The sequence below is a fragment of the Rhineura floridana genome, chromosome 7 (assembly GCF_030035675.1).
Source record: "Rhineura floridana isolate rRhiFlo1 chromosome 7, rRhiFlo1.hap2, whole genome shotgun sequence".
Taxonomy (NCBI): Eukaryota; Metazoa; Chordata; class Lepidosauria; order Squamata; family Rhineuridae; genus Rhineura; species Rhineura floridana.
In genome coordinates, this window is record NC_084486.1 from 49,178,521 (window position 1) to 49,197,609 (window position 19,089).

Genomic DNA, 19,089 nt, shown 5'->3' on the forward strand with positions numbered 1-19,089 from the left:
ACTGGGGAAGAACAAAGCGGCTGCAAGCTCCTGTCCAGAAGCCTGCATGGTTGTGTGGTCCCAGTAAGCCAGATGTAGGGAACCTTTGGACCTCCAGATGTTGCTGAACTGTAACTCCCATCAGTCTGAGCATGCATGGCGAATGGCCCAGGATGATGGAGGTTGTAGACAAAAGTTCCCCACACTTGCAGTAGCCCATAGTTTGGCTTACAGTGATTTGCAAATCAGGCCAGTGTGTAGTCTGGCCCTCAAACTGGTTAACTGCTTTCCTGGGATATTTTATTTTGTGTGGTTCTGAATACATTTTTAAAGTATTAGTTTTATTGTACAATAATTTGAGTGTGTGAACAGAAAAGCATTTTATTAATAATATCTTGTGTTCACTGTGGGAATAAGGCAAAAAAGAAAAGCAAATACACTAAGGTTTAATGAAGACAGGCAACAACTTTATTCAACATTTAGGTATCTTAGGGACAGGCAACAGGAGGCCAAGCAATACACAGAGTACAAAGGAAGCTGCCTTATACTGACTGAAATCATTGTTCTATATTGTGCAGTACTGACTACTCTTAACTGCCAGAGTTTCTTCAAGGGCTCAAGGAGAGGTCTTTCCCAGCACTTGCTATCAACAACCCTATTACTATTATTATAAAACATTTCCAAAGTAATCTTAATAATCTTACAAAAAACCCTCAACAAACAGTAACACAGTGCAATATTTACTGGCTACATACTTACATAAATTATAGTACATGCAATCCTTTTAACTCAACTAGGGACTGCACCTGAGAATTCTGCCTGCAAATCATTTGCTTTGCCGCTGGAATGTTTAGTGTCCAGCTCATCTGCTTGGTAAATCAAAAGGAAGTATGGCATGTCAGAGGCTGATGCAGGACAGTAACTACCACTCCAAAAATGGGATTTCCATCTCCCTGCGCCATCAAGACCCACCTCCTGGGCCCTTTTAATTTCCTCTTGGGACACTTAATGGGATTCCTCATTATCCCATTTATGCCTGAATCCCTGCTCACTGTAAAGCTCAGCTACAGCCAGACAGAAATAGTGAAACTATTTAGCTTTACCACCAGACAGGTGGAATGCATAAGTACTCCATCAGGGTAGTCCTCAGATCTAGCTATATTTTTAAAACAATTTCCAAATTTGCTTAACCTTCCTAGAAGTCTGAATTTTGTTCATATAATTCAAATACGTTAAATGTCAGCTAAACAACAACTCTTGCAGATAATGTGCAATTATTTATAAAAAAAACACCTTAATATCTTATTGCAAAAGGAACATAAATAAATGAAGGTTTGCTTGTATATAGTTTGTGCTTTTTCAAAAAAACCCACCAAGGTAAATAACATTCTGAGCAAAAAGGAAAAGAAAAAGATGAATGAAAAAGGTCAGGAGGGGCTATTAAGGTCATGCCCTACTTCTAACCTGGGGTTATTTCTGATGGGTTATTTCTGAAGGCTTTTCGTCCTGAGTTTAGCGCGCCTAACTCTGCATAGGATCGGGCTGTTAAAAGGATCCAATAAGGGAGACGAGGTGATGCTGCCCGTCGACTGCTTCATTATTGTGGCAGCAGATTTCACAAACAACAGTGTAGTAGGCTGTTGCCTGCCAACGCGCCTGCCATCAGCTAACACAGCCCCTACTGCAGATCGGGTTATTCCTCCAGAATCAGAGAAAGCAGTGCAGGAGTAAATTTCACGGATGGTAACTCGTTTAGGAAAGTGTACGCCTAAGGGGACAGCCTGATAGCTTGCGAGGGAGCGAGCGAGCGCGGTCGCATTCCGCGCACAGTGTGCCAGTTCCTCTCGCACGCACGTGCTTTACTCGGAAGTAAGTTAAACGGGATTTACTCTTGAGTAAGTGTGCAAAGCACTGTTGTCTTAGCACCAGGCTGTTATCATTCACCCTAACGGAAAACCCACTTCGGAGAAGGCGAGCTTCAGCCAAGCCACCGGCCTTTGCTCCTTTTTACCGCTGCAGCAACAAGCAATTCTTGGCCTCTTGGCTGCGGTAGGCGTCTCCCGCTGCGTTGTTTCTGCAACCGCCGCCCTCCGTCTCATCCTGGTCGCCCCTACTTCTCTTAGGAGAGCGACTTGGTTCTTCTCAGCGCTTCCAGGCCGCAGCATGGCGTCAAGCGGTAGGAAGGAAAGTACTCTATTGGGTAAAGAGGGCAGAGAAAATGGCGCCTCCGCCGGTCAGAGACAGCTTCTGCTGAGGGAGGGGCGGAGAAAGATAGGCTGGGCTTTGGCATCGGTGGCGACAACAGGCAGGGCCGGGATATGCGGCAGCGGTTTTCCCGGCTTATTCCTCTCCTGAGCAGGACTGTGTCTCTCTCCTGGGGCTTTCTCCGACCGCTTACTTCGCCTCGTCTGTTTTTGCTGCGACAGCGGCTCTTCTTTTCTGGGTATAGTTGGGGTGTTTTCCCTTCCCTCACCACGCGGCGTGTCGTTGCCCTAAATGGAGGTGGTGGGGTTGTATTAACTGTATGGGAGGTTTGGTTTGTGCGTCCTCTTCCTTGTGTTATTGTTGTGTAACAAGACGTTGGTGAGATGGGCTGGGAGGGTCTCTCCTTCCCACCTACGTTTTCTTGCCCAGGTTGTGTAACAGACAGTAAAATGTGTGTGATTTTTTGAGTCTCGCCTGGGAAGTGGTGAATCAGCGCTAATGTGCGTTAAATGCGGATGCCACTTATGGTGGAAGAGAAGGCGACACTACCAGTGAGCTGTTTGAAAGGAAGAAGGGGGTGGCAGCGGCCTCTTCCCCGGACTCAGAGTCCATTAAATGATTCTCCGTAGCCGGGGGGGGGGGGCGGCGGAGAGGGTTTATGTGGCTGTGAGGAGCCCATCGACTTGCAACCATGTCATCGAATGAGTTCTACTGGTGTGCAAGTAATAAACAGCCGGCGTAAATACGTTCAGTAGCGTTCCCTTCTTTTTACTCCACCCCGACTTGTATTTTGCTGGGAGTCATATTTTGCGGGAGGAATCTAACGTCACATTGATCCTAACCAGTGTTCTTGGGAAGAACTTAGCAAGCAAGAGTCCAACTTAAGCAATACTAAAATTTGAGTGAAAGAATGTTTTTTGCAGAAAGGTCTCGGAAATTTAGTTTTTCTTGACACCAGAATCATGTTTCAATACTGCCATCAGCACGTGAATGTTTCTCTGTGTGTCAGATACAAGTGTGTAAAACATATGTATCCAAGTGAGCGTTTTGCTCTGTTTTTGTTTTTAGACTGACGGTTTTGTCTGAGTTGGCAATATTAGTTGCTTACCAGTAGGGATGATGGAAAGTACTTCCTTACACTAGGTAACAGGTTTATCAGATACCGGTTGGCTTTGTAGAGGATTAGGTTCTAATGCTTGTGTTGCTATTATGAAGACTTGAAGTATAGTTCAGATAACTTGTTTTGGGGAACTGATTAGCTCCACATTACGTTGGTGAGGACAACACTGGACACCTTTCAAAGTTAATCCTTCAGGATTGTGATTCTGACAATGTTTAGCAGCTGTTTTCCTGTATAGATGTCTTGTCACCTATCCTTCAATCCTAAACACACTTATTTGGGAGTAAGTCTCCAGGGAACTCAACAAGACGTATTTTCAGTAGACAGGTATAGAATTGCACTATTAATCATTCAAAACTTAAGAGGTATGTTGTAATTGAACACAACAGAATTTGGTCTATATCCAGAATTCACACTTGAATACAACTGAGGCAACAATTGGTGTAAATAGTTAAGGATAATATACTGCAGGTATATTGAGGACTTTTGTATGCTAACAGGCTGTTCCGTATGAGTAAGCAGTAGATAGAACAAACATGGAGCTGAACAAAAGCATACAGAGCTCTGAAAATGTGCAGGCTCAGGTTAATGTAGTCAAATGGTAGTACGAGGGGGTATTATGTGACATTGGAATTAAGCTCCATTGAACTCGGTGGGAGATGCCTGCCAGTAAACACACAAAAGATCTGATTGCAAAAGTTTCCAGTAAATGTATTATGTAGTAGCAAGATTTTTAAACTTTACATCTGTTATCTTTAGTAAATAGCAAACATTTCTAGGAATGATAAATCTGTTACTATATAGTATGATATGTTCAGAAAGCTCAACTGACAAAGATTCACAAAAGGTAGAATTTAATAGTTTGATACAGTATGTTGGAAATAGATGCACCCATAGATTCTGTTAGGCCTTGGCCCTCATGCCTCTGCATAGGATCAAGCTGCAAATAGCACTTTTCTGACATAGATGAAAGATCTCAAGCCCCTTTAATTGCTATTCTTTGTCAGCCAGACCAGAATCTTGATAGCTTCACTGTGGCTTGTTAGAATAGTGTGGGCCTCAGTGATAATGACAAGCATCTGCTCAGCTGAATGTGAAAGTTAAAGGCCAAGGTGAGTCAACAGACAAGAGGAATGGCAAGCCTTTGTGGCTGTGGAAAAGGACCTGAAATTCATGTTCAGCTGGGAGGAAGGGCAGATATGGGGCAGGAATTATAGCAATATTTATGTTACAAAATTTACTGAAGTTGATGTGTGATTGTGTCCTTGAAAGTTTTGTGTTCGTACTTGACTACAATTCTTACTTTTTTAAAAATTAATCAATCTGTAGAATGAGTTGGCAACACCTTGGATTACTTCAAGTTTTTGTTTATCTTTCCTGTGTGCATGTGCATACATGCATGCAACATCAGAAATGGGTCTGTCACCCAGTTAAAGAAATCTTAATGTTTAATTGATCTACATAAATTTGCACATGAGAAAAAAAAAACAGTATTTCTGAAGGGTTTTTTTTTTTTGTTCTTTAGATGATGCATGTATTTGACAAAGCAACCCGTATTCCCTAACTTCCTGGAGGAACCATTTAAAAAAAAAATCTGGCTTGATTAATTGAGGATATCTCTTTAGTCGGTCAGAATGTTTTAATTGGTTGATCAAGTAGATGTTGAAGCCCTTCTCAGGCTATGACTTCTTTTTGCTGGAGCAATAGATAGGAGATCGATTTTTATATATCCTATGGATATCTAGACATGGCCGATACTAATGACAATGAGATAATCCATCTAGCCTCCCACCTTGCACTGGTATCTTTCATCAGCTTTTTTTTTTTTATTCATAGGAAAGACTGTTGTCTCCAGGAGGAGAAGTTTCTGAACTCCCTCCACATCTCCAACATTATTGGGGCTGTGATTTACCAAAGGGTAGGCTACCAGTGTATTTCTATTGCAACGTCACAGAGTATGAAATAATGTATCACTTATTCCTCCCTTTTTGCCCATCTCTGCCTCTTCACCCCATTAGAAATGGAAATGGACTGCCTTCAAGTCGATCCTGATTTATGGCGACCTACGAATAGGGTTTTCATAATTTACAGTATTCAGAGGAGGTTTACCATTGCCTTCCTCCGAAGCTGAGAGGCAGTGACTGGCCCAAGGTCACCCAGTGAGCTTCATGGCTGTGTGGGGATTCAAACCCTGGTCTCCCAGGTTGTAGTTCAACACTCTAACCATTAGAGGAGATTGTAATAGAATGAATGTTAACATTGTAAGAATTATAGTATTTTTAATCTTAACAATTCTTTCTGTGTGTGTAGGCAAACACGTAGGGTGGGCTCCTTAAAATAGCTCTCCTTTCTGACACCTGGCTTGACTCCTTATGTGTGATTACAATAAAAAATTACTGTTCCTCTCTTGTCATACATCCTGATGAAACATCAGTTGTAGAAATTGTGTAAGCAAATACTTGAAGATTAAATGAATAGCTAATAGTTAATAGTTAAAATGGCCCTCTGTAGATTTGGAAGTTATAGACAGTTCAAATTTTCCTAGTTGCTATTTCAGTTTCTCAGTAGATTCATTAGTCTGTGTTCATATTTGAATATTTCTTTGGTAGTAGGAGCTAAAGATGAGATTTTAACTTTTTCTTAGAAGCAGAGATTCCAAAAAATAAAATGGCATCTTTGTAGGTAAAATATTGGAAACAGAGCAGCAGAGTTTTGTATTCTGGCAAGTAAGTTAATAGTAGGGTTCTGCAATGTGATGTGAACCTGTGGTGGCCCATTGGATTATCCCCAGGTAAAGTACTGGGTGTAGCTGGTCCAGAGACTGCTGCTGGATTGGCATGTGCACCCCCTCTCCTTGTGAAGTATTACTTAAGCCTCTAAAAATTACAGATGCATCGCAGTGCCTTGATCCACTTCCAGTATGGAGGCATTGCTTCAGGGGAGCGTGTCATGTTTGAATTGTACACACATGTCCCTCATATCCTATAGTGCCATTATATGATCTATGGTGGGACCTGAAATGTTTATGCCACAGTTGTGGGCTACGTTGGTCAGATTTCTTATAAGGTTTGTTGAGTTCATAGAGGCTTTGTCTTGATAAAAATTTTGTGTAGTGTGTTAAGTGAGAGACTCTTCTCCCCATAAGGCGGGGGAACTTTCTTTGACCCAAAGCAGCCATATAGCCATAGTGGTATCTTTAACCTTGCAAGGGTCACATACCAGTATTTATTATTATTTATTTATTTTATTACATTTTTAGACCGCCCTATAGCAACAAGCTCTCAGGGCGGTGTACAACAGGGTAAAAACAGATTAAAATACATGTGGGTATGAGTACAATACAATAGAAAACATTTTTAACAACAAAATTAAGACAAAAGATTAAAATTAAAATAAATGAAAATTAAATTTAAAATGCCTGGGCAAAGAGGTAGGTCTTTACCTGGTGCCGAAAAGATAACAAAGAAGGCGCCAGGCGTATCTCGTCAGGGAGGGCGTTCCATAATTCGGGGGCCACCACTGAGAAGGCCCTAGCTCTAGTTATTGCTCTCCGGGCCTCCCTATGCGTTGGAACCCGGAGAAGGGCCTTCGACGTCGAGCGCAGTGACCGCAGTAGTGGGTGTGGCCACCATAATGTGCTCGTGAACACTCCTGCATGCACATATACACTCTTACACAAGAAATACACATGCAGACAGCCCCCCCCGAGATCCCAGTTGATCTATGCAGATCAATTGAGAAGGGGGAATTGTAATCCCCTCTGCACTTAAAATATATTTCTGGTGACTAGGAAGAGAGTGATTAGCATCCACATCTGGGCACTGGGCTCTGCCTGCCCTAGTACAGTGTCTGCTTCATTTTTTCCCTTCTTTTTACCATTGTTGCAAAACCTGGTGGAGTCTTGGAAGACCAGAAAACTTTGCTTGAAGGTTCAGACTGGACCTCCTAACTGGGATTAGCCACCTCTGTTTTAAAGAGATTATACAGCAACAAGGAATATAGGCTGGTTCTCTTTTGCATTTATAAGATACCAACTAGATAAGAGAGGATAAAAAGGAACAACAGAAGTGACCAGGATTTCTGGTTAAAGCACTTGGTGAAAGAGGGAAGTCTAGTTTTTTAACCCATGTTTTTGTGTAGTATACTGGGTGGCTTCATTTTTAAAACATATGTTAATATATTTTCAAAATGGAACCATACCAATTTGTTGCATGGCCCCTGTTTATAAATACCCTTTGAAGTAAGTGGCTGGAGGTCTGTCAAGGACTAGCTCATCACACACTTAAGCTACCACTGGGGACACTTCTAAGTGGTATCCCCATAATTCATAGTCACCTGTTGCCATCCTTTGTCACTGAAATGTTATATTATGTGGACCCTTGTGAAAATGGAAGGGATAGTGGGAAACAAGTCCCAGTTTACTGCTGGAAGACCTAAAGAAATGTAAGCCCAAACTTATAGGGGAAATCATAGGAAAAGAGGAAGCAAGATAAATGTGTATTATTGTTGTTGTTGTTGTTGTTGTTGTTATTATTAAGATTTATTAGTTGCTTGATACCTGAAGGTCTCCAAGCAACTTGCGCAATGTTAAAACAAAACAAATAAAATACAAACAAATAAAATAATAAGCAACAACAAAACAATAGCAATGCCACCCCACAAAGCCACAGGAAGCTTTGGCAGCATATTAAAAACAAAACATCATCTCAATCTATCAAATGCCTGGGAGAAAAAGTACATCTTTAACCTGGCGCTGAAAGGATGTCAATGATGGCGCCAGGCAAACCTCACTGGGGAGCATATTCCACCGATGGAGAGCCACAACTGAAAAGGCCCTCTCCCTTGTCACCACCCTCCAAGCTTCCCTCAAAGGGAGGACCTGGAGAAGGGCCTCAAAAGGAAGATCTAAGGGGCTGGGTAGGTTATATCGGGAGAGGTGTTCCAAAAGATATTGGGGTACTGAGCCATAAAGAGCTTTATAGGTGAAAACCATTAGTGTGTATTGGGTTCGGAAGTGTATAGGCAGCCACTGAAATTGGACTAGGATAGGTGTTATATGCTCTGTTTGCCTTGAACCCATCAACAATCGGGCAGCTGCATTCTGCACTAACTGAAGCTTCTGAACCATTTTCAAATGCTGCCCCGTGTAAACCGCATTGCAATAATCCAACCTTGAGGTTACCAGAGCATAGATTACTATAGCCAGGTTATCCCTGTCCAGATAGGGTTGCAGTTGGGCCACCAACCTAAGCTGGTAGAAGGCATTCTGCGCCACTGAGACCATTGTCCTTAAAGGGAGGGCAATAGCAAAAGCAGAGCAATAACAGATTGCAACAGTTTGCTGTGCAGATGTTCTGGCTACTGCACTTCGCCTGCTGCTGCTGGGCAGCAGATTAAAAACTAGTTTCATGATTTTCAATGCAGGGGGATGGATGGGAAATAATCCTAATGGAAAGGAGCACAAGTTCTACAAAGACTAAAAAGATAAGGTAATTATTGAGACCAGAGCAAGGACATGGAGTCTACCTTGTATTCTACGATAGCAATCCCTGTGTTTGCTGATGTTGTTACTATGCTTGCACGCTTCAGGCAAATGCAAGGTTGAGATGATCCAAAAAATAGGCCGTAAGCTCTGGTAAGAGCAGAAGATTCCGGCCCCTTATTTTGTGATGAAATGGAAGTATTGGGTGATTATATCTAGTTATATCTGGTGGGTGGAGTTCACAATTCTGTAAAGAAACACACAGTGACCTTTGAACGACACAAGAATCATTTTGCAGTTCCTGTTTGTTTTGATATTAGATAGCAATCTCTGCCTCTTCATTGTGCAAATAAAGCCCTATGTGCTGCAGTAAATTAATCTTTCAATTGAGCTCTTGCAGACACTGCTGTGTACCTCCTTTATATTTTCCCATATAGTTATTGCCAAAGAACATGGGCTTTGTGAACATCACAGTGCAACACTACAGAAAGAAATAGGAAGGTAGGAAAGAACATATCTTCAAAATTATTTGTCATGCATTTTGCTTGTGTCTGTTGTATCCTCATTGCAGTGCCATGGCTGTGCTTCCTCATCTGACCATGTTAAGCTCTGCTATTGCCACCTAATAGTCTTGTATGTGATGATGGAATCATAGAGTGGCTTGCAAGCCACGTAGTTCACGCACACGCATTTTTCCTGTTGTTTCATGAGGGCCTGTGTGACCTACCCTAATGACACATCCAGAAGGCCATTGTGACTGAACTTCATACAACATTTATGAGGCTTCTTTTTTCAAATAATGTCATTATTACATTCATGTTTTTAGTTTAGTTTATTATGTTGTACAACACTTGTTTAGTTGTACAAAACATAGTTTAGAGTTACTGAAAATAAATGCTTATGACAGAAGTGTTCCTCTAAATCACTCTAAAAACCTTTAGGAACAGCTTGGCAGTACTCATATTATGTTGGGGTGTGTGTGTATATGTATATATATCTTCTCCAACTCTTTCCCACATGATTGTTGTTTAGATCTGTGTTAGTTGCAGGCCACCTTCCTCATAAAAATGTTGTGTGGGAAGTGGCTCAAACTTGCTTCCCTGGTGTGTGCCCCATCATATAAAATTTCCTGTGTAACAGTGTAACCTAATTCAGAATTGGCTCATGGTAGTAGTATTAAAGAACACCAGATAGCATGAAGAGGCGTGTGTGCGTGCACATGCATATATATATTATTTAGAAGAGTACTACTTCTGGTTACACCCAAACAAGCTTAGGGGCTAGTTTAATGAAAGCCCTATTAAGGTTGGAAGCCAGTTCCCTATTAAGGTTGCCACTAAGTAACTGGCATGTCAGTACCTCTTTTCTTCATGAAGGTATCCATGAGGCGGGGGAAATAAAAGGAAGGCCACTACAGTTCCAATTGTATCTGTGTAGAAAAGGTCTTGTTTTGACTGAATTGAAATTAATTGATGTCATTATCTGGGTCATTCCAGGTCAGCGTTTAAGGTGCTATAAATAGAAGATTACTCAGACTGTCACATGCTTGTGATACTTGTTCGCAGAAGAATTATTAGGTGCCACCTTAAGAAGGGCATTATTTGTAGGTGTCTTTTTGCCACCTACAGCTTCTGTTGTAGGTGTCTTAATTATTAGCCTACATTATTGTAATAAGAGGGTTTCTGTGCCTCTAATGAGTAGGAATTCAACAGAAGTTTTCCCAACAGTATGTCTCCATGCTTGGAAAATTTGTACATGTTTAATCTCTCTGTCTGAGAAATATTAAAGGTACAGAGCCTTTACCAGGAGGAAAAAAAAAGGTAGAAACTGGATCACCCTGAAAGCCTAGGTGTGTGATAGATGTAGAGGAAGCAGAAGTGTGGATGAGTCATGCTTTTGCTGTAACAAGCAAAGGGAAACACACAGATTTTTACCTACGGTGAGGTCAGTCAAGTCCAGGATTCATCTTCTTTCTCCCTCTTGTATGTAGCATTTGAACCAGAACTAAACTTGGGTTTCTAAAATAGTTCAGAAATAAGTTGTTAATTTAAAAATAACTTCATGACTAAAGTGAACATAATGACTGCACTTAAATGTTTCTGGAGAAAAGTTTGACTGAGGTTCATGAATTAGGTATGGGAGAGATATTTGTGACCGAGATTGTCAACACTTTAATTGTAAAAGTCTTACAAACATTAAAGGTTTAATGAAATGTTTAATTCTTAAAGCAAACAATTTAAAGTAAGATCCTTTTAATCTCACTTCCTTGGTGATACTGAGCACTAGATATAGTCAGTGACTTCCAGGCACTAAATTTAGCACAGCTACAGATATTTTTAAATGATTTGGGACCAGTAGCAGGTGGTGTGGCAAACCGCCGCCATTTGCCTGACCTCCTGTTAGTAACATCACTGTTGCTATTGGGAGCTACCTCCTACACCTACCATACCTGCCTTGCCACTGCCTCTCCCCTCCACCTTCTGGTAATTAGCAGCAACTGACCAGAGGTCAGGAGAACAATGGCACCCCACCCCGCTGTTCACTCGTTGGAACATGAGTAATGTTGCAGATGCGGTTGGAGTCTGAATGTAGAATGACTGAGCTATATATTTTCCAAGTACAGTGAACCTCTGTGATGTGTCATTATAAATAATATAAATAATACAAAAAGTGTGACTTAAAGCTATTGAACTGTAACGTATTTAAACAGATCTGTGCATTGATGAACACTTCATTGACTACTCACGGTAGTGAAGAAAAAACGGGTTGTTATTGGCTGATGTACCTTTAAATGTCACCATTACTTTAGGGAAGATGTCACAATCTCAACCTTCATCTTCACTCCGTCTTTAAAAGTTTTTTTAAGATCAGCAAGGAATGCGCAGAAGGAGAACTAGACCAAAAACTAAGTTAGGGAATGGACTTGGGTTTAATTTTACATTTGTGTCATATGGTAGTGAGTTTTAATGAATTCCCCCAAAGCTCTGAATGCTGGCTTCATTGTAGAAGAGGTGAGAAGTTACACTATCCTGATTTTCCACATGGTGGGAATTGTGTAGCTGATGGCTTTTATTTACTGGAAACATTGGATGGAAGTCAATGCTAGTCCTACTCAGAGTAGACCCATTGAAGTTAATAGACATGACTAACTTAGGTTCATTAATTTCAACTGAGTAGGATGTAGTTGAATACAACCCACTGGTTTCTGTGGGCAACATACCTGGTTTTGTCAAATGCAGAAATTTCTGGCTTTATAGCAATTTTGATGCCGTCTGCTCTATTCTGTGTTATAGTTCATCACATACCGTTCATTACAGGCTTTATTACAGGCGGACCCCGCTTATACGGCAGGTTCTGTTCCGGACTGCTGCCGTAAAGCGGAAATTGCCACAAAGCGAAACCCATTGAAAATATGGGGCGTGTTGCGCGAAAATGACATAAATGTTGCAAAAGCGCAAAAATGGCCTTAAAATGGGGAATTTCCCCTCATTGAAAGCCGCCGCATCAGTGAAACACCGGAAAATGGAACGCCGGTAAGTGGGGCCCTACTGTACTTTAATTTAGGAATCATATTTAATTGTTGATTGAAAGATAAATGTTGTCAACAGTTTCATAATATCAGTATTCAGTGGTTATTCAGCCAAAGCAATACTTGATACACTGCCTCTTTGCTCCAGTATAAATTAGGAAAGGCCCACTACTTTAAAAAGAATCCTAGATTTTGCTAAGCAACAAGAAAACAACCAGAATAGTGTCTGTGTGAAAAATGTGCCTTTCTTGTCTTTGGAACCTTCTCTGTTTTTCCCAGCCCAGTTTTTGAGCCTTTATTTAATGTACTTGCATGCCACTATTGCTACACTCAATGTGCTTTACATCAGAAAGAGAAGCAATGTTTCAGTTCTTACAGAACATACATAAAAATAAGAATTCAACAAAACAATTCACAACTTAGTAATAAAAGTTACACCACTCCAGCTATCCTATGTATCTTCCTAAATCATGTAAAACAGTCACTCCAGAATGCCATTTTAGACACACAGTTTTTACTCCATTGGGGAAGTCATTCCAGAACCTCAGTGTGCTAACAATTCTTGTAATGAGGAAATATAGAGCAGGGCTTGATCTTATATCATCAAGCCATTGTGAGGGTCAAATACAGTGAGGCAGTCCCTATGAAAGTATGTTGGACCCATGCTATGAAGAGTTTAAAGCAGGGATAGGGAACCAGTTGCCTTTCAGATGTTGTTGGACTCTAGCTCCAATCACCCCCAGACAGCATGGCCAGTAGTCAGGGATGCTGGGAGTTATAGTCGAAAGACATCTATAGGGCCACAGGTTAGCCATCTCTGGTTTAAAGATACTGTAAGTGCCATCATCTTTAACTGGGCTCAGAAGCTCACAGATAGGTAGTGCCACACCTGCAAAATTGATAGTGTATGTTAATCATCTCCCCATGTTCATCAGGAAATAGGCAATGATATTCCATCCTTGCTACAGCTTCTGAATGATTTCTAAGGGCAGCTGAACATAATACACATTGCATTATATGATTCTAAAGATTATAAAAACATGGATCAGTGTGGTGAGATCTCCTTGATTTAAGAAGTGGCAGGTCTGTGCAGAAGCATACTCAGGCTTCAAGTATCCTTAGAGGGGGATGTGCATAACCTCCCTCAAAAACCTTGAGGTTATTAACCCATGTCACCTTTGACTTCTCCAGATACAACTAGTTTGGTTTATCTCATTCACAGCTATATAAACAGCATTGGTGACAGACTGAAGTTTGTGGAACACACAGTTCAATTCCTTTTAAGCTCAGCTAGGCTCTCCAGTGATCACAGTGAGCCAGTTTGGACTCAGGTTCACAAATTCTCTTCCTCGTTCTCCAGCATGGACATGAGGAGGAGGCAAAAAGTTCTCACTTCTGTTTTTGATTAAACAAAAACCTGTTGCTTCATTCAAACCTGACAACTGTAGTCAAGATTAACTGTGGCCTGTTTTTTTTTTTTTCATTAATTTTAATTCAAAATTTTAAAGACAAAAAACAAAACAAAACAAAAATTATTAAACAATAAAATAAAATGTTGACTTCCGATTTATCGCAGATCAGCTATAAGTCTACAATATATAACAATCCTGTCTCCTAAATTATGTTATAAAATCACTTTCCTCCAGTAGCTATCTTAACTATTCATCAAATCTCATAAACATTACTTTATTCTTCCCACAAAAAGTCAAAGAGAGATTTCAATTCCTTGAAAGATATATCTTTCAATTTTTCTCCAGATAAACATGTCGACCAATCCATCTCATTCAAATCCACTAGGTCCAATAATTTCAATAGCCATTTTTCCATTATCAATATTAATTCCATCTTCCATCTTCAATAATCCTGTTAAGTCCAATAATTTCAGTAACCATTCTTCCATTATCGATAATCCTATTAAGTCCAATAATTTCAATAGCCATTCTTCCATTATCGGTATCCCGTAATAATCTTGTTTTCATAGCCATAGTCCAAATAAACATATAGATTAATCCATCTCGTCAAACCAGTTTGATCCAATGATTTCAATAGCCATTCTTCCAATATCAATATTGATTCCATCTTCCATCTTCAATAGTCTTGTTCAGTCCAGTATTTTCAGTATCCATTCTTCCATTATCAGTATCCCATATTAATCTTGCTGTCATAGCCATAGTCATATAATAAGAGTCTGATGGGAATCTCCCTCATCACAAATCTTTTCTTGCCATCAATTCTGAATATGTTGCTGAGATATTGTTGTAAAGTCACATCTCTGCTCTTCTTTTTTACAAAATGCACTGGCTCATCTCTTAAGAATTTTTCCATTGTCCCATATCTGTAGCCAATTCCATAGATTTTTTCTATGTCAAACTCCATCACATCATTCCAGTCCAAAAAATTATGCAAGACATTGATAACTTTATCTCTATTATCTTCATTAATTTCTTCAGAGACAACATTAAGTTCCAAGCAGTAAGCTTTGTTTCTTGTATCCATAGACTCCAGATCTTTTTCCAATACTACATTTGTTCCAGTCTCCAGAGCCTCCTCTCTCACAGAATCCACTATTTCTTTAAACTCCTGCGTCATTTTGCTAAATTCATTTTTCATCTTCTGTCTACCCTGTCTCCAGATTTGTTTCGGTGTCTCAATCTCATCCATTATTTTCTGAAACATGATTTCTTCCATGGTCTCAGCCCCTTTCCTGATTGCCATTCTTAGAACCACAAAAACAAAAATTATTTCAGTCACAATTGGGTTAATATTCCAGGCTCGATGAAGTCACAATGTAGACAGTACAGCCTGCCTTATCTCTCATGTTCAGGAATACAAAACAAATCCAGTTCCCAGCTTCAAAAAGGTTAGTGGCGTCGTGAACAAGCAGATTCGTCAAAAAGAAATAGACCAAAAAGAAAATAATCCCAAACGTATAATGCTCCAAAGTTCATAAATCAAAAATTTTTTTTTTTTCCCCTCCTCGAAATAGAAATCCCTCCTCCATTTATATCTTCAAAATGCACCTCCAGGCCAGCTTTTTGCAATAAAAACTAAGATAGGCTTTTTTCAATTTTTCTCCTCCTTAGTTTCGTGAATAAAGGAGAAAATTTTTAACTCACCCAGAAGATCTTTATAGCTGATTCATTGACAAATCTTTTTGCAGCAACGATTAACCAAATGAAAAAAAAAATGTAGAAAGAAGGGTGCTTGCTTGTTTAAGTCCGTTCTTCTTTAAAGAAAAGATAAACGTGTCGTTTATTCAGCTAGAGCGTGATGGACGTCCTCCGGCATTGCTGGCTGAACCTTCTCTCATAAATTAATGAGCTCCAGTCCTCCCAAACAAAAACAGGCTTTTATGGTTAATCTCTATGTTTCTCCCTTCCCGAGAGAAAATCTTCATCAGTCAAAAAGAATGTTCTGACTGATTTACGCTGAAAAAACTTCTTCTGAGACGAGAGCTCGTCTCGAAAAGCAGGCACAAGCGAAGTCACCCTTCCCGGAAGTTTGAAACAAGCCAACTTCAAATCTTGGGTTATGAAGCTTGCTTGTTTCAATTGATAATAGTTAATATTAACCATAGTTTAAGGTTGAGTCATAATGCTAAACTATGGTTAATCAAAAACAGAAGTGAAAACTTCCAAACTCTTTCTTATATCTGTGCTGGAGGCTGAGAGGGGAGGGACTTGTAGTGATACGATCAAGTCATGATAAACCTTGGATAATTCTGATGTTTAAAGAAGCTCATTCTGAATGCAGTTGCATCTCTTTTGGGCATAATCTAAGAGCCCTGACTAGGTGATCTTGGTGTCATAAATTGCTGAGAAGTCCAACAACCAGCAGGGAGGTATTCCCTCATTACCAATGACTTCCAGATACAGATCATCCACGTGGGTGTCCAATGCAATAAATCCCATAGCCAGTACACAACCCTTATTGAAAAGGTGCATGGAAGAATGATTCATCCAATCAGGTCAGTGTCCCTCTGCTACCCCACACTCAATTAATTTCCCTAAAAATGGAGGTTGCCAATTTGGTCATCCTTAACACAATTTTTATTTTTAGGAGAGGCTGGACCACTACCTTCTTTAATATTAGTGGAATTCTTCCCTCTTTTAATGAACCGCTGATGACTTTTGCCAGAGAGCAAAATTCCTACTGGAGGCAGCCATGATTGGCAGTATCCACATGGTAGCCTTCACCTCCTAAGGACTTTGCCCACATTCTCAAATAAAAGGTTACTTAATTAATCTAAGTAACTGCAACAAGCAACTGCTCCCAAGAGTCCAGAGTAGATACTGTATTTAGTTATGGAGTCCAAGTTGAGCTGAATTTTGTCAGCAAAGAATTGGCAAAATAATCATAGTAAGTAAGCTGTAGGTGCATCGTCTTCCAGTGGCTCTTACTTAAGGCCCAGTAGTTCTTATACCATCCAGAACAACTCAGCTGGATCTAATGGTGGTAGCGAGGGGCTAAATAGCTGCCACCGTTTCATAGGACTGCACCTGAGGTTTATGGCAGGGATGGGGGTGTTGATGTGTGAGCGTTGTTGCATGAAACGGCATACATTACGTTGGAGTTAAGTTGAGCAAGAAACTTCTTCAGAGCATTAGAGCATGTTAAGAGTCTTTTATTAAGACATTATGGCTTAAGGCTTAAGAGTAAATACATGTAGAGTTTCTTCAGTCACCCCCCCCCTCTGGGGGTAAACACAGAAGACAACCTCTCAGTTCAGAGGCAATACACAGAAGACCAGCCTCACAGCTCAGAGGCATAATTCAGAAGACACAACTTACAGACTCTGTTAGAACTTTCCCAGTCTATCAGATGGTTACCATAGCAACGGCCTTGGCAGTCCGTTCCCAGACCGGGCTAAGACATAACTCCCCCTAGTTACAGTTTTGCAGACTTGATGGAAAACAGACTCAGTGACAGTGCGGTTCAATGGTCAACAGGGGGAACCTCAGGCTCAGGGGCCAAATGTGTCCCTCTAGGTCTCTTTACTTGTCATACCCCCTCTGCAGCCATAACCCTCACCAGCCCTGCTTTGATCTCTCCTTGAATGACTTTGCCTGGCTGGAATGTGTCCTTGAACTCTGACCATGTTTCTTGCTTGCCTGGATGGAGGATTGAGAGGAACGGGTAAGTATGCATAGAAATTGGCCTACAGTACAAAGGTAAATTAACATTTGTTGCTCTGTCCACATTTACTTCTAGTTCTGGCATGTGAAGGCTACCTACAAGGGAACATGGCCCTCAGACTGACACAGGTTCCCTGTCCTTACTCTACGGCATTCTTGGTTAGATTCAGCATAAGGTTTTGTCATTTGTACTAAGCTGTCTCCTAACCCATTTCATTTCCATTCTACTCCTTAGGGATTTTAGAAATATTTAATGTTACAAGTCACTTTGAGTTTCTTTTTTGGGGAAAAGTAACTAATAATTAATAATAATAATACATATTAAAATACTAAGTTTATAAAAGCATAAATAAACTTATAAGTAATCCAAGCAGTTGGGGTTTGAGGAAAGTGCATTTAGGAGTACGTCTGGCAGTGTTCCTAGTCAGTTATCCATCCCAGAAATTGACCAGGGCATGAATAGAGTTGTCTCTAACATCCCTTTGTAATGCCACTAGAGCATTTAGGAATCCTATAATTTCACACGTTTATGGGGACACACCATTGTGATTGGCTGCTCAGCCTTGTGGAGGTTGTTGGTCATGTCCACATGTGCCTTGAATTTACTATGACTAAGGCATTATTTCACTGCCTTCAGTTATCAGATCACAAGCATACCCTGTTTAGTACAATAAAGTTGGTCCAGTGGATGTCCTTATACGTGCATTGGGTCCAACATAGCTAGCAGCAGACGAATGGTTGCCCTGAAGGCTATGTAGTCTTAAACTGTAGCTGCTAGGATGGCCATAGCGTGAACGCTCCAGAAATACAAATCAAGGGATCTCTGATACCAGGTCCAAGATCACTTCCATGAGCTCAATTAGGAAATCAGCTGGGCAGCTGGTACACAGTTGAGATTCTCAACCTATCCCTGAATCTCAGCACAAGATCCAGACAGGGTTGATTGCAGTCTGCCTTGGATACCTATGCAAATATGGGGAACAAGGACAGTGCTACCTCCCTGTCATACGTGTAGCATGCCTTCAGTTAGTTATTCCTACTGTTTCTTTTAACAGTTCCTAGTGTTTCTTTTAACCCTGGTACCAGCCCTACGTTTTAATTTTTGTTTCTAATAATCTTTTCTTAATCATATGTGTTACTGGAGCAGTCATTATTATTGCAGCCTTTCACCCCTATAGCAACCTGATTCAGTTTGATTTGTAATTGCATCTGACTGCAATTTTTTGGCTTGGTATCTTAGGACTGCCATGTGTTCCTTTTGTCTGTCTTGTTTGTCTTCCATTGTTTCATAGGTTAGCGCAGGTACATTTACACCTAGACTAAAAACTACCACGTACTATAGCTGACATCACACTGGTTTGAATAAAATGTAAATGTCAAATATTTAGTAGATAAATGAGGGATAGGGACTTTGATAGTATTAGTAGATAGTATTGTTTTACTGTGGAGCTCATCCCATGGTCAATATGAGATTGATTGGCAAATGTAAAAATGTTTACACAAGATAGTTCAATTTTTATTTTAAATATAGAAATTGATGTTTAAAAATATATTGCTGTTCTATGTATGGGTGGACCTCCTCTGTAGACTTCCATGGGAACTAACTCTGTGGAACCCGAAAATTGTTGTGTAGGCCTTG

At 40.4% G+C, this 19,089-nt stretch overlaps 1 protein-coding gene across 6 annotated transcripts in view; it reads left to right on the forward strand.

The window, feature by feature from the left end:
- Nucleotides 1–1,798: 1,798 nt before the first annotated feature.
- The window catches only part of IDE (insulin degrading enzyme), a 121,101-nt gene continuing 103,810 nt past the window's right edge, over nt 1,799–19,089 (forward strand). The window contains exon 1 of one of the 6 annotated variants that reach the window (XM_061635544.1): nt 1,799–1,848. Coding sequence is in view for 2 of the 6 variants with exons in the window: in XM_061635540.1 (XP_061491524.1) it covers nt 2,298–2,422 (125 nt within the window). In the remaining 4 variants the exon portion in view is untranslated. Of the gene's footprint in view, nt 1,849–1,924; nt 2,156–2,217; nt 2,423–5,141; nt 5,223–9,229; nt 9,288–19,089 lie in introns of those variants that run through there. The other 5 variants (XM_061635542.1, XM_061635540.1, XM_061635539.1 and 2 more) reach the window with 5 other exon arrangements.